Raw genomic sequence first — 13823 nt, 5'->3', positions numbered from 1 at the left:
TAACTTAGCTCCCAGTATGTAAGCATACTACAGCTTCTTCGAAGAGGTCAGGACCTTAATGGCACAGGAGCTGCTCTAAACACATTACCTGCCGGAGACCTTTGAGAGGAAATGGGAAAAGTGTCTGAGGAAAGGCACAGTTCTTGTCAGGCAGTAGGCAGAACAGCAGCTAGGTGGCCCGAGGTCCTCTCCTCCACAGTGGGCAGAACAGCAGCTAGGTGGCCCGAGGTCCTCTCCTCCACAGTGGGCAGAACAGCAGCTAGGTGGCCCGAGGTCCTCTCCTCCACAGTGGGCAGAACAGCAGCTGGGTGGCCCGAGGTCCTCTCCTCCACAGTGGGCAGAACAGCAGCTAGGTGGCCCGAGGTCCTCTCCTCCACAGTGGGCAGAACAGCAGCTAGGTGGCCCGAGGTCCTCTCCTCCACAGTGGGCAGAACAGCAGCTGGGTGGCCCAAGGTCCTCTCCTCCACAGTGGGCAGAACAGCAGCTGGGTGGCCCGAGGTCCTCTCCTCCACAGTAGGCAGAACAGCAGCTGGGTGGCCCGAGGTCCTCTCCTCCACAGTGGGCAGAACAGCAGCTGGGTGGCCCGAGGTCCTCTCCTCCACAGTGGGCAGAACAGCAGCTAGGTGGCCCGAGGTCCTCTCCTCCACAGTGGGCAGAACAGCAGCTAGGTGGCCCGAGGTCCTCTCCTCCACAGTGGGCAGAACAGCAGCTGGGTGGCCCGAGGTCCTCTCCTCCACAGTGGGCAGAACAGCAGCTGGGTGGCCCGAGGTCCTCTCCTCCACAGTGGGCAGAACAGCAGCTGGGTGGCCCGAGGTCCTCTCCTCCACAGTGGGCAGAACAGCAGCTAGGTGGCCCGAGGTCCTCTCCTCCAGTGGGCAGAACAGCAGCTAGGTGGCCCGAGGTCCTCTCCTCCACAGTGGGCAGAACAGCAGCTAGGTGGCCCGAGGTCCTCTCCTCCACAGTGGGCAGAACAGCAGCTAGGTGGCCCGAGGTCCTCTCCTCCACAGTGGGCAGAATAGCAGCTAGGTGGCCCGAGGTCCTCTCCTCCACAGTAGGCAGAACAGCAGCTAGGTGGCCCGAGGTCCTCTCCTCCACAGTGGGCAGAACAGCAGCTAGGTGGCCCGAGGTCCTCTCCTCCACAGTGGGCAGAACAGCAGCTAGGTGGCCCGAGGTCCTCTCCTCCACAGTAGGCAGAACAGCAGCTGGGTGGCCCGAGGTCCTCTCCTCCACAGTAGGCAGAACAGCAGCTAGGTGGCCCGAGGTCCTCTCCTCCACAGTGGGCAGAACAGCAGCTGGGTGGCCCGAGGTCCTCTCCTCCACAGTGGGCAGAACAGCAGCTGGGTGGCCCGAGGTCCTCTCCTCCACAGTGGGCAGAACAGCAGCTGGGTGGCCCGAGGTCCTCTCCTCCACAGTAGGCAGAACAGCAGCTAGGTGGCCCGAGGTCCTCTCCTCCACAGTGGGCAGAACAGCAGCTAGGTGGCCCGAGGTCCTCTCCTCCACAGTGGGCAGAACAGCAGCTAGGTGGCCCGAGGTCCTCTCCTCCACAGTGGGCAGAACAGCAGCTAGGTGGCCCGAGGTCCTCTCCTCCACAGTGGGCAGAACAGCAGCTAGGTGGCCCGAGGTCCTCTCCTCCACAGTAGGCAGAACAGCAGCTAGGTGGCCCGAGGTCCTCTCCTCCACAGTGGGCAGAACAGCAGCTAGGTGGCCCGAGGTCCTCTCCTCCACAGTGGGCAGAACAGCAGCTGGGTGGCCCGAGGTCCTCTCCTCCACAGTGGGCAGAACAGCAGCTAGGTGGCCCGAGGTCCTCTCCTCCACAGTGGGCAGAACAGCAGCTAGGTGGCCCGAGGTCCTCTCCTCCACAGTGGGCAGAACAGCAGCTAGGTGGCCCGAGGTCCTCTCCTCCACAGTAGGCAGAACAGCAGCTAGGTGGCCCGAGGTCCTCTCCTCCACAGTGGGCAGAACAGCAGCTAGGTGGCCCGAGGTCCTCTCCTCCACAGTAGGCAGAACAGCAGCTAGGTGGCCCGAGGTCCTCTCCTCCACAGTGGGCAGAACAGCAGCTAGGTGGCCCGAGGTCCTCTCCTCCACAGTGGGCAGAACAGCAGCTAGGTGGCCGAGGTCCTCTCCTCCACAGTGGGCAGAACAGCAGCTAGGTGGCCCGAGGTCCTCTCCTCCACAGTGGGCAGAACAGCAGCTAGGTGGCCTGAGGTCCTCTCCTCCACAGTGGGCAGAACAGCAGCTAGGTGGCCCGAGGTCCTCTCCTCCAGTGGGCAGAACAGCAGCTAGGTTGCCCGAGGTCCTCTCCTCCACAGTGGGCAGAAGCTGGGCCTTTAACAGGGCAGAGTGGATGTCTAGGGGGTGGAAAAGAGGTTATGGAAGCTCCAGACAGAACAGCTTCAGTAGGCTGGCCACATCACAAGGGAGGGCTGTGGATAGGCAGGCTTCCCAGTGGTCCAGCTTAGCCTGTGAAATAGATGTAGCAGACAACAAAACAGGCTTGAGTTGAAGTCTGTGGACCAACCACCATGACTCAGTTCCATTACACAAGAGTCATTGAATGAATGAGTCTTCTGTATGGGCGAGTTTACCCGCAATAACATCTGCTAAATGTGTAACTGTTGTGACGAATAAAATGTAATTTGAAATTTGACTTGGCCCCCTTACGCTCGGTCTGAACATTACCAAGCATTGCTTTCAGTACGGTTTTGGAATCATAAAGGACCTCATCTTTCATATAAGTGTGAAATAATTTTCAAAACACAACTTCTAGGGTTACTGTTCCCACACGACCATATCTCCATGTTACACAGCACGTTTACGGAAGACAGAGACCGCCTGTGCTAATTTGCCATCTAGCATGCTCCCCACACCTGGGTGTAATGGAAGAAGGCTGCCAGAAACGTGGTGTCACTGAAAAATACTTTTGGCTGCAACTGTGATAGCCAGTTTAAAAATAAATAAAAAAAATGTATTTTACATGTGTGATTTTTTCATGTGATATTTAAGGGCTTTATTTCTAGAACCGTATCGCAACTGAGAAACGAGTCACATTTAGATGGAATATTTGGCTGTCAGAGCCAGTCTACCTCTGAAAATAACATGACGTCATTGGACCTTAAAGAGTAACGGGCTCCGTAAGAGCACATCTTGGGCTACTATGACCCATGCATTTTACACCAGAGAACATATGGTTAAACTCACACCACTTTACGATCCTCAGACGAACAACAGAGACAAATTTTCTGAACAGGCCATCAGTACCAGCATGTTGCAGTTGGTGTTCACAAGAATCCACGTTGAAATGGATATGAATCATTTGTCACTTAAATCAGGTATTGGAGGTCTATTGAAATAGTTTCTGAAATTGTAACCTGTGTGTACTTACCAGGGTAGCAGCCCATACTCAGCTCTGTGGCACTGTGGCCAACTCTCCCACGGCACTCCAAACACCCGTGTTTCACCAGTAACTCCTCTCGCTTTCTTCCGACAGTTTTCCAGCTTTTATTCCATGAACCACACGAAGACGTTGCAAAACATAGGCATAGTGAAGTGGTTCGGCTCTATCTGAAATCTTAATATTTCTGTCACCTTTTTGCAGGTGGAAACGAAGCATTCTTCCTAAATGTCATTGACCAATAACTGCCAGGCAAACTATTTTAACACGATTGCTGCCGATTCTGAAAAGTCGCTAGTTAATTATTGCCATCAATCACCTGTGGCACTTTGAAAACACGCCATTCAATTAAGCGCCTCTCTGGCAGATGCAATACAATCGTCAGACTGAGGGTGGCGTTGTAGTATCACATTCAAAAAAAGTAGTTCCGTCAAATACAAGCCAACCTGGGCCTGTTTTCCCAAAAGCATCTTAAGGCTAAGTTAATCTTAGAACCAATGGATCCTATGGTTCCAACGATGAATTTATCCTTAAGATGTTTTTTGGGAAACCGGCCCCCGACTATTATTTCAGATGAGGTAAACTGGCTAAATGAAGGGTACTGCTTGTCAGAGGGTTGATGAGAAGGGCAAGGATGTGCTGGGATGCAGAAGGTTGTGGCCTAACTTTCAGGAATGGGTCATGGTGGGTTTAGGGTTGGAATCGTTGAAATCCATGGGCACACTGTTACTGTCATCTTGTTTTGGTAGCAATGCTTATGATTCCTCACGTGGTTGATTGATTATTTACAACAGTTCATGTTACTTAGGCTGTGTTTACAAAGGCAGCCCAATTATTGGCAAAGGAGCTGATCTGATTGGTCAAAAGACTAATGGGGGGGGGGGGGGGGGGGGGTCGGTCAGAGTGGGGAGGGGGAGTCTGAGTAGGGCGGCCTGTGTAAACAGCCTCAGGGCCCAGATAGTCAAATTATAATGAAGATCAAACAACACTATTTTATGTATTCTGAATGTGTTCCCTCAAACCGAACAGACACCCAACAACAAAGTAACTTAATGCTTATTGTTACAAGCAACTATTTTATTACAACAGAACATGTATATACAGTACAAAGGCAGACAACAAAAGGAGGGTGTATGTGTATGGAGGAGGTGTGGGGAGATGGGATGTTTAGAAGCACTTCCTGTGGACGATGGAAGGGCCGGCCTCGTCGTACTCCTGCTTACTGATCCACATCTGCTGGAAGGTGGAGAGAGAGGCCAGGATGGAGCCGCCGATCCACACAGAGTACTTACGCTCGGGGGGAGCGATGATCTAGAGGAGGTGGAGGAAGAGGAGGAGGTGGAGGGTTGGTTAAGAACTCAGAGGCTAAAGTTCTTTGCTGCTCAGTGCACAAGTGTTGCTTATTTAAATCAGAGCTGTGGGTATACAGAGTTAGCCATTCTAGTCAAAATGCAATTTAGCATGTTATTGTAGTGAAGTGTATGGAAAGAGGGTTGGTTAAGAACTCTTCAGAAGTCTTATGTGCTCTCTAGCACAGTGGACAGACAGTGTTGCTGATTTGAACCAGTGTTGTGTGTGTACAGTATTAGGCAAACATGGTTTGTTATTTAAAGTAAAGGATAGTTGGCTGAACATGGAGGATAGTGGGGCAACTCCTGTAAACCTACAGCCTATTGGAATTTGGTGTACTTTCTGAATTGAAATGGAATTGACCCCAACCCTGATGTCCACACTAGTGTACATTCAGTAGTAGTAACTATTAATTCATTCAGTAGTAACTAGTGTACTACTGTTGGAAATAGTCAATGTTCATACTACCATACTACATAGAATACACACCCAAGACATGGCTTCATTCAGTAGAACACTAGTGTGGACATCAGGGTTGGGGTCAATTCCATTTCAATTCAGAAAGTACACCAAATTCCAATATCAAATCCACATTTTCCTAAGTGAAAAGCATATAGGAGAGAATTGAAATGGAATTCACTCTAACCCTGGTGGACATTGTAACTTAGTTCCTCCTGTGTTGAATAGAAATGTTCCCCCACCTTGATCTTCATAGTGCTGGGGGCCAGAGCGGTGATCTCCTTCTGCATACGGTCAGCAATACCAGGGTACATGGTGGTACCGCCGGACAGGACGTTGTTGGCGTACAGGTCCTTACGGATGTCAATGTCACACTTCATGATGCTGTTGTAGGCGGTCTCATGGATACCAGCGGACTCCATACCTGAGCAGGTGAGAAGAGACACTTGGTGAGCAACGACACCTCCACAGACAGGACGTAGGTGACCAACAGGAGTTAGACATGTAAGGAATAGATAAATTATGTTTACATTAAATGGCTATGTGTGTGGAATCTAACAGTAACAGAATGGCAATGTCCATTGGACACTAAAGGACAGTGTTGTGACATGTATGGCAGGGCCTAGTGTCTGCAAGTTTTCGGTCTTTCCTGTTCCTTACTAATTAGACCTTAATTCATCAATCAAATACAAAGGGAGGATTGAAAACCCACAGACACTCTTCCCTCCGTGGAATGAGTTTGACGCGTGATGTATGGCAACATGGAGTCAAATCTTAAAGTAAGTGTGTGAAGAGATACATGGTAAGGTGAACATGGTCTACTGTAGAGAAACCAGAGATACAGCGAGAGAGAGAGAGAGAAAGCATTTGAAAACAAATCCAATTTTGATAAACTCCCATATCTATCACAGATATCACAGCAGCAAGATTTGTGAACTGTTGCCACAAGAAAAGGGCAACCAGTGAAGAACAAACACCATTGTAAATACAACCCATATTTATGCTTATTTATTTTCCCTTTTGTACTTTAACTATTTGTACATCGTTACAACACTGTATATAGACATAATATGACATTTGAAATGTCTTCATTATTTTGGAACTTTTGTTAGTGTAATGTTTACTATTAAATTTGTATTGTTTATTTCACTTTTGTTTATTATCTATTTCACTTGCTTTGGCAATGTAAACATATGTTTCCCATGCCCATGCCCCTTAAATTACATTGAAATTGAATTGAATTGAGAGAGAGCGAGAGAGATACGCACCAATGAAGGAAGGCTGGAAGAGAGTCTCTGGGCAACGGAAACGCTCGTTACCAATGGTGATGACCTGACCGTCAGGCAGCTCATAGCTCTTCTCCAGAGAGGAGGAGGAGGCAGCGGTGGCCATCTCATTCTCAAAGTCCAGGGCCACGTAGCACAGCTTCTCCTTGATGTCACGCACGATCTCACGCTCGGCTGTAGGGGGCAGATTCAGAGTGTTGGTGAATCAAGTCCAACGTTAGATGCTACATAGAGCCTCAGACCCTACATAGAGCCTCAAAGACGCTACATAGAGCCTCAAAGATGCTACATAGAGCCTCATAGACGCTACATAGACCCTGAGACGCTACATAGAGCCTCATAGACTTCTGAAGGTAATTGATTGCACCAGATCTTATTTAGGGGCTTCATAGCAAAGGGGGTGAATACATATGCACGCACCACTTTTCCGTTTTTATTTTTTAGAATTTTTTTAAACAAGTAATTTTTTTCACTTTTGGACTATTTTGCGTATGTTCATTACATGAAAACCAAATAAAAATCTATTTAAATTACTGGTTGTAATACAACAAAATAGGAAAAACGGCAAGCGGGATGAATACATTTGCAAGGCACTGTATACCACGGCTAAGGGCTGTTCTTAACCACGACGCAACGTGGAGTGCCTGGATGCAGCCCTTAGCCGTGGTATATTGGCCATATACCACAAACCTCCCGAGGTGCCTTATTGCTATTATAAACTGGTTACCAACGTAATTAGAGCAGTAAAGATAAATGTTTTGTCATACCTGTGGTATATGGTCTGATATACCATGGCTGTCAGCCAATCAGCATTCACTGCTCGAACCACCCAGTTTATACTAAATAACATATCATAGATAGGCTTATCTTGATGTTGGTTGAATTCTAGTATACTAAATAACATATCATAGATAGGCTTATACTTTATCTTACCAAGATCATGTTATCTCAACTTGTCTCTCTGTATAATGTGATCCTGTCCATAGAAATCTTGGTTCTTGGTGGCCATCTTACCGGTGGTCACGAAGGAGTAGCCACGCTCTGTCAGGATCTTCATCAGGTAGTCAGTGAGGTCGCGACCGGCCAGATCCAGACGCATGATGGCATGGGGCAGAGCATAACCCTCATAGATGGGGACGTTGTGGGTCACACCATCACCAGAGTCCAGAACAATACCTGAGGAGAGGATGGATTATCAGATAAGGATGGAGGTGGACACAGAAATGCTGCTTTTCACATATAGCTTGTGGTTGGATGTCTTGTGAGACTGCAATGGATCACTACCCTTAAGGTGTCTAAATCAGGCCTGGGCAACTCCAGTCTATTGGGGGCCTGATTAGCGTCACAGTTTTGCCCCAGTCCCAGCTAACACACCTGACTCCAATAATCAACTAATCATGATCTTCAGTTTAGAATGCAATTAGTTTAAATCAGCTGTGTTTGTTAGGGATGGGGGTTAAAGTGTAACACCAATCAGGCCCCTGAGGACTGGAATTGCCCAGGCCTGGTCTATAGGATATTATGTGAGTAATGTAAACAGCACTTATTAATGTCAAACCATGTCGTCACAGGAGTAGAAAATATAGTGTCTGTAGCATTATACTATTTGTTTATTGTGTATATGGTTTTGTGGTATGCTATTTATTGTGTATATGGTATTGTGGTATGCCATGTGATAGACCAGGGGTGTCAAACTCATTCCACGGAGGGCCGAGTGTCTGCAGGTTTTTGGTTTTTCCTTTCAATAAAGCCCTAGACAACCAGGTGTGGGGAGTTCCTAACTAATTAGTGATGTTAATTCATCAATCAAGTACAAGGGAGGAGCGAAAACCCGCAGACACTCGGCCCTCCGTGGAATGAGTTTGACACCTGTGTGATAGACGGAAGTCCTGTGGAAACTCACCGGTGGTACGGCCGGAGGCGTACAGGGACAGCACAGCCTGGATGGCGACGTACATGGCGGGGACGTTGAAGGTCTCAAACATGATCTGGGTCATCTTCTCCCTGTTGGCCTTGGGGTTCAGGGGGGCCTCAGTGAGCAGGGTGGGGTGCTCCTCAGGGGCCACCCGCAGCTCATTGTAAAAGGTGTGGTGCCAGATCTGATGGAAGAAGGAGGAGGAGTAAGATGGTCAGAGACGTTCTGGAGAACAGAACACATTGTGAAATAGAGAAAGATTTAGCTGTCCCGTTGAAGTCATGTTGTTTTGCATAATGTAGCCATAAAATATTTCCTATGTTCCTTTTTTTGTGTTTTATACGTTTTAATATGGTGGTATGTGTATTGAAATATCGTCATATTCTTAAGTTTCATAAGGCTTTTTTGCATCATATTGGATAGTATCCTAAGTGTCATTAGCTTCTTATCTCTATGTATATGTGTATCTTAAGATATGAAGTTCTGCTTTTATCATCTTCCAATCATTCACAGGTGTCTAATATCTCTAGTAGCGTCTTGTCTCTGGGACCCACCTTCTCCATGTCGTCCCAGTTGGTGATGATGCCGTGCTCGATGGGGTACTTCAGAGTCAGAATACCTCTCTTGCTCTGAGCCTCGTCTCCCACATAGCTGTCCTTCTGTCCCATGCCCACCATCACGCCCTGTATAGAGATCAAACACGGGTCAGGAGAGTTCGCCATACGCACAACACATGAATTTAACTTTACGCAAACTTTTACGCATGGCTGACGTGAGTCTCATTACCAACGCTACAAACGTAAACTACACTACATTATCTGTATATAGTCTAGTATCTTTAACGTCATGACATAAGTAAACAAACAAATCAGTTAGTAACGGCCAACGGCTATCCGATTTTTCTCTTAAAAGTAGCCTACCTGGTGACGGGGACGTCCAACGATTGATGGGAACACAGCGCGGGGAGCATCATCACCGGCGAACCCAGCCTTGACTAGGCCAGAGCCGTTGTCGCACACGAGGGCGGTAGTCTCGTCGTCGTCACACATGATTGGTCTTGTTTCAGGTGGCCTTCTGTTAGGAGGAGAGACACGTTGGTAAGAGCTCTGTCTGAGCACGTTAACACTGATGTACATAGATACACTATTTACCCTAGTTTATCTATCTATAGAAAACACCATGTACATTAGCTCATCACTGGACTTGAGGCTACCACTGCATTAACAGTTACATTTACGCACTATTGCTACAGTGCCTTCGGGAAGTATACAGACAACTATAGGTTTCCCAGATTGTTACATTACAGTCTTATTCTAAAATGTATTAAATTGTTTTTTACTCATCAATCTACACACAATATCCGATAATGACAATGTTTGCTAATTTATAAAAATTAAAAACTAAAATATCACATTTACATACACTACCGTTCAAAAGTTTGGGGTCACTTAGAAATGTCCTTGTTTTTGAAAGAAAAGCAAATTTTTGGTCCATTAAAATAACATCAAATTTATCAGAAATACAGTGTAGACATTGTTCATGTTGTAAATGACTGTTTTAGCTGGAAATGGCAGTTTCTTTAATGGAATCTACAGAGGCCCATTATCAGCTCGTGTTCCAATGGCACGTTGTGTTAGCTAATCCAAGTTTATCATTTTAAAAGGCTAATTGATCATCAGAAAACCCTTTTGCAATTATGTTAGCACAGCTGAAACTGTTGTTCTGATTGAAGTAGAAATAAAACTGTCCTTCTTTAGACTAGTTGAGTATCTGGAGCATCAGCATTTGTGGGTTCAATTACAGGCTCAAAATGGCCAGAAGCAAAGAACTTTCTTCTGAAACTCGTCAGTCTATTCTTGTTCTGAGAAATAAAGGCTATTCCATGTGAGAAATTGCCAAGAAACTGAAGATCTCGTACAACGCTGTGTACTACTCCCTTCACAGAACAGCATAAACTGGCTCTAACCAGAATAGAAAGAGGAGTGGGAGGCCTCGGTGCACAACTGAGCAAGAGGACAAGTACATTAGTGTCTAGTTTGAGAAACAGACACCTCACAAGTCCTCAACTGGCAGCTTCATTAAATAGTACCCGCAAAACACCAGTCTCAACGTCAACAGTGAAGAGGCGACTCCGGGATGCTGGCCTTCTAGGCAAAGTTGCAAAAAAAAAGCCATATCTCAGACTGGCCAATTAAAATCAAATATTAAGATGGGCAAAATAACACAGACATTGGACAGAGGAACTCTGGCTAGAAGGTCAGCATCCCAGAGTCGCCTCTTCACTGTTGACGAGCCTAGAGCTCTGTCAGAGTGACCATTGGGTTCTTGGTTACTTCCCTGACCAAGGACCTTCTCCCCCGATTTCTCCGTTTGGCTGGGCGACCAACTCTAGCAAGAGTCTTGGTGGTTCCAAACTTCTTCCATTTAAGAATGATGGAGGCCACTGTGTTGTTGGGGACCTTCAATGCTGCAGAAATGTTTTCGTACTCTTCCCCAGATCTGTGCCTCCACACACTCCTGTTCTCGGAGCTCTACGGACAATTCCTTCGACCTCATGGCTTGGTTTTTGCTCCGACATGCACTGTCAACTGTGGGACCTTATATAGACTGGTGTGTGCGTTTCCAAATTATGTCCAATTATTTGAATTTACCACAGGTGGACTCCAATTAAGTTGTAGAAACATCTCAAGGATGATCAATGGAAACAGGATGCACCTGAGCTCAAATTCGAGTCTCATAGCAAAGGGTCTGAATACTTATGTAAATAAGGTATTTATATGTTATTAGATTTTTTATACATTTGCAAGAATGTGTTTTCGCTTTTTCATTTAGGGGGTATTGTGTGTAGATTGCTAAGAGAACAAAAAAATATTGAATCCTTTTTAGAATAAGACTGTAACGTAACAAAATGTGGAAAATGACAAAGGGTCTGAACACTTTCCGAAGGCACTGTACAGTACATTTAGGAATCAGTTACGTTAAAGACATCCTCCGAGGAGGTGACTGGTGAATTAATATGTTATCATTATTGTTTAATATAATGCTTAATGCCATGATATTGTTTTTTTAATGTTGTCGTAATTTCAGTATTTTGAAGCACAAATAAATTCAAATGTTCCTAGAAATAACTTTTCAAAAGTGTTATTGAAATAACCTAGTCCTCTTACTGACCACTGATAACCTATCTTCTCCCTCTTCGTCAGAGCGGCCCTGTAAAGCCAAACAGGGGCATAGTAGAGCCCCTCCACACTACTGTCTCTATTCTTAACCATGGCCCTTGTCATTCCAAACAGCAGCCACACGGAACACTACCTCCTCCCCTCTCTCCTCATCCTCCCCTCTCTCCTCATCCTCCCCTATCTCTAACAGAGCTATGTCACAGCTGAAGTAGCTTGTCTGTTGACAAGTAACAGTGGTGGCCAAGTAATTGTCGGCACAATAGTACCTCCTGTATGCTTTGTAGGGGAGCTGGAGAGCATGTGTTACTGTCCCTCTATTCCTCCACCCAACCTCCTCTTAATCTATCTATCTATCTATCCCTCCATACTCCAGTTACTGTCCCTCTCCATCCCTCTCTTCAGCCAGCCTTGGCCTGACAGCTCCCTTCAGAGCATGTGTTTCTGTCCCTCCAGTCCATCTTTCCATTACATCCCCCTCTCCCTCTATCCCTCCATTCCTCAATCCATTATCCTCTTGCTGTATCTTTCCATCGCTTCATCCCTCCTTCCCTGCCAGCCAGCCAGCCAACCAGCCAGCCAGCCAACCTGCCAGCCAGCCCTGGCATGACAGCTCCCTTCATTAGTTGATGTGGTCAGAAGTCGGGAGGCCTGGCGCTCCACAGCGGGCGATCTGTTCGTCTGTCTGACCCCCTGGTCAATCCACCAGAGCCACAGATCACTGTTCACACGTGTTGCCACCAGCATGGCCTGTCAATCAATGACAACAAGCCTGGCTGCTGCAGACTGCTGAACTACATGTACTGTCTTCCTGTCTCCCCATTCAGCTCATTTCAGCTCTCTTTCTCCACCCTTTATTCCTTCTCTCAATAACCTCAAAACATCATTCTCTCACAGCCAATTAGAAGTAGACAGACATCCGTTGTAGGCATTAACTCTACATGTGGTGATGTGCTCTCTCTTTCAACCACAGCAGCAGCTCCCAGCTGATAAACCAACATCCTTCTTCCCTTTCCAAAACCACAACAACACAGCAGCACTATGCTTCCCAAGAGTAGCTCACAAAAGTGTGAATCCTTCCTAACACCACCAAGTCATCTAGCCATCCTCCTCTCCCCTCTCTCTGTCGTCTCTCTGAAGTAGTGGTAGTCTAATAGTGAAATACATCTTCTACAAGCACAGGGCAGTACTGAGTCCAATAGAGAAACAGTGTTATAGACAGTACTGAGTCCAATAGAGAAACAGTGTTATATACAGTACTGAGTCCAATAGAGAAACGATGTTATAGACAGTACTGAGTCCAATAGAGAAACAGTGTTATAGACAGTACTGAGTCCAGTAGAGACACAGTGTTATATACAGTACTGAGTCCAATAGAGAAACAGTGTTATAGACAGTACTGAGTCCAGTAGAGACACAGTGTTATATACAGTACTGAGTCCAATAGAGAAACAGTGTTATAGACAGCACTGAGTCCAGTAGAGACACAGTGTTATATACAGTACTGAGTCCAATAGAGAAACAGTGCTACCGATCCGTACTGGAACAGGAACAATAACAGAAGGAAGACACTCACCAAGTTGTACGCCAAGACTGGAGTTTCCACTGGGACAAAGGGTTAGGGTGAAAGGTGTCCCTTAAATATTCCCCCTTTATCCTCTGGGCCGGTGGCCGGGGGCCTGGAGCCTGTGGGCGGCACCAGGAGTTCACAGAAGCCCAAATAAGAGCTGCTAGATAGCGGTTCACTAGAAAGTCTATCCTGTGTCACTCAGGGCCTTCTTTGTGACGGGACGCCATCTAAAACGGAGTGTTGTTACCTAGGAGACGGAGGGTTCTAGTCCCGCCCCTGACTGGTTGGCTGGTACAAAAATTAGAATTGGTTGGCAGAGGGAACTGAAAGGGATTATTTCTAGATTTTTTTTCCATTAGAGTGTTACGGTGGATTATAGTTGTGTCATGATGAAGTAGGTGTTAACAGACTGACTTTTGAAGACCTGTGATTAGCTCAGACCATTCGTGACCGTATTCAGATACATTAAAACTGTCAAGGAATTTCTGGCCCTTCCTATTGGTGGAGCTAAAATAATTTACTGCTGTATCAGATTTGACCCTGTTTGTTATTGTGTTATAAAGGACAGAGAATGAAGTGAAAAGAATGGAGGACACACAATTAATCTCCATGTTTTACATAATTTGCATATTCATTTGCATATTGATAAGGATTATAAATGACTAAAGCATACATT

General features: G+C 46.6%; 1 protein-coding gene across 1 annotated transcript; it reads right to left on the bottom strand.

Annotated features, from left to right (window-relative positions):
• Positions 1 to 4436: 4436 nt before the first annotated feature.
• LOC120024614 (actin, alpha cardiac muscle) lies at positions 4437 to 13238 on the bottom strand. The gene is made up of 8 exons (XM_038968911.1): positions 13154 to 13238; positions 9322 to 9475; positions 8956 to 9084; positions 8390 to 8585; positions 7501 to 7662; positions 6469 to 6660; positions 5443 to 5624; positions 4437 to 4702 (listed from the first exon to the last, which is right to left on the bottom strand). Exons 2-8 carry the CDS (start codon positions 9448 to 9450, stop codon positions 4559 to 4561), a joined length of 1134 nt encoding a protein of 377 aa, XP_038824839.1. The 5' UTR covers positions 9451 to 9475; positions 13154 to 13238; the 3' UTR covers positions 4437 to 4558.
• Between the last annotated feature and the right edge of the window lie 585 nt (positions 13239 to 13823).

The sequence above is a fragment of the Salvelinus namaycush genome, chromosome 29 (genome assembly GCF_016432855.1).
Source record: "Salvelinus namaycush isolate Seneca chromosome 29, SaNama_1.0, whole genome shotgun sequence".
NCBI classification, from domain to species: domain Eukaryota; kingdom Metazoa; phylum Chordata; class Actinopteri; order Salmoniformes; family Salmonidae; genus Salvelinus; species Salvelinus namaycush.
The sequence above is the reverse complement of the archived record's forward strand: the minus strand, read 5'-3'. Positions and strand labels throughout refer to the sequence as shown.

Excerpts from the sequence above, each read along its gene's own strand:
- LOC120024614 (XM_038968911.1), bottom strand. The coding sequence starts at position 9,450 with ATGTGTGACGACGACGAGACTACCGCCCTCGTGTGCGACAACGGCTCT. Across the intron at positions 7,663-8,389 it reads CGCCTCCGGCCGTACCACCG|GTATTGTTCTGGACTCTGGT; the intron begins GTGAGTTTCCAC and ends TCCTCTCCTCAG. Across the intron at positions 6,661-7,500 it reads CTACTCCTTCGTGACCACCG|CCGAGCGTGAGATCGTGCGT; the intron begins GTAAGATGGCCA and ends TGCCCCCTACAG.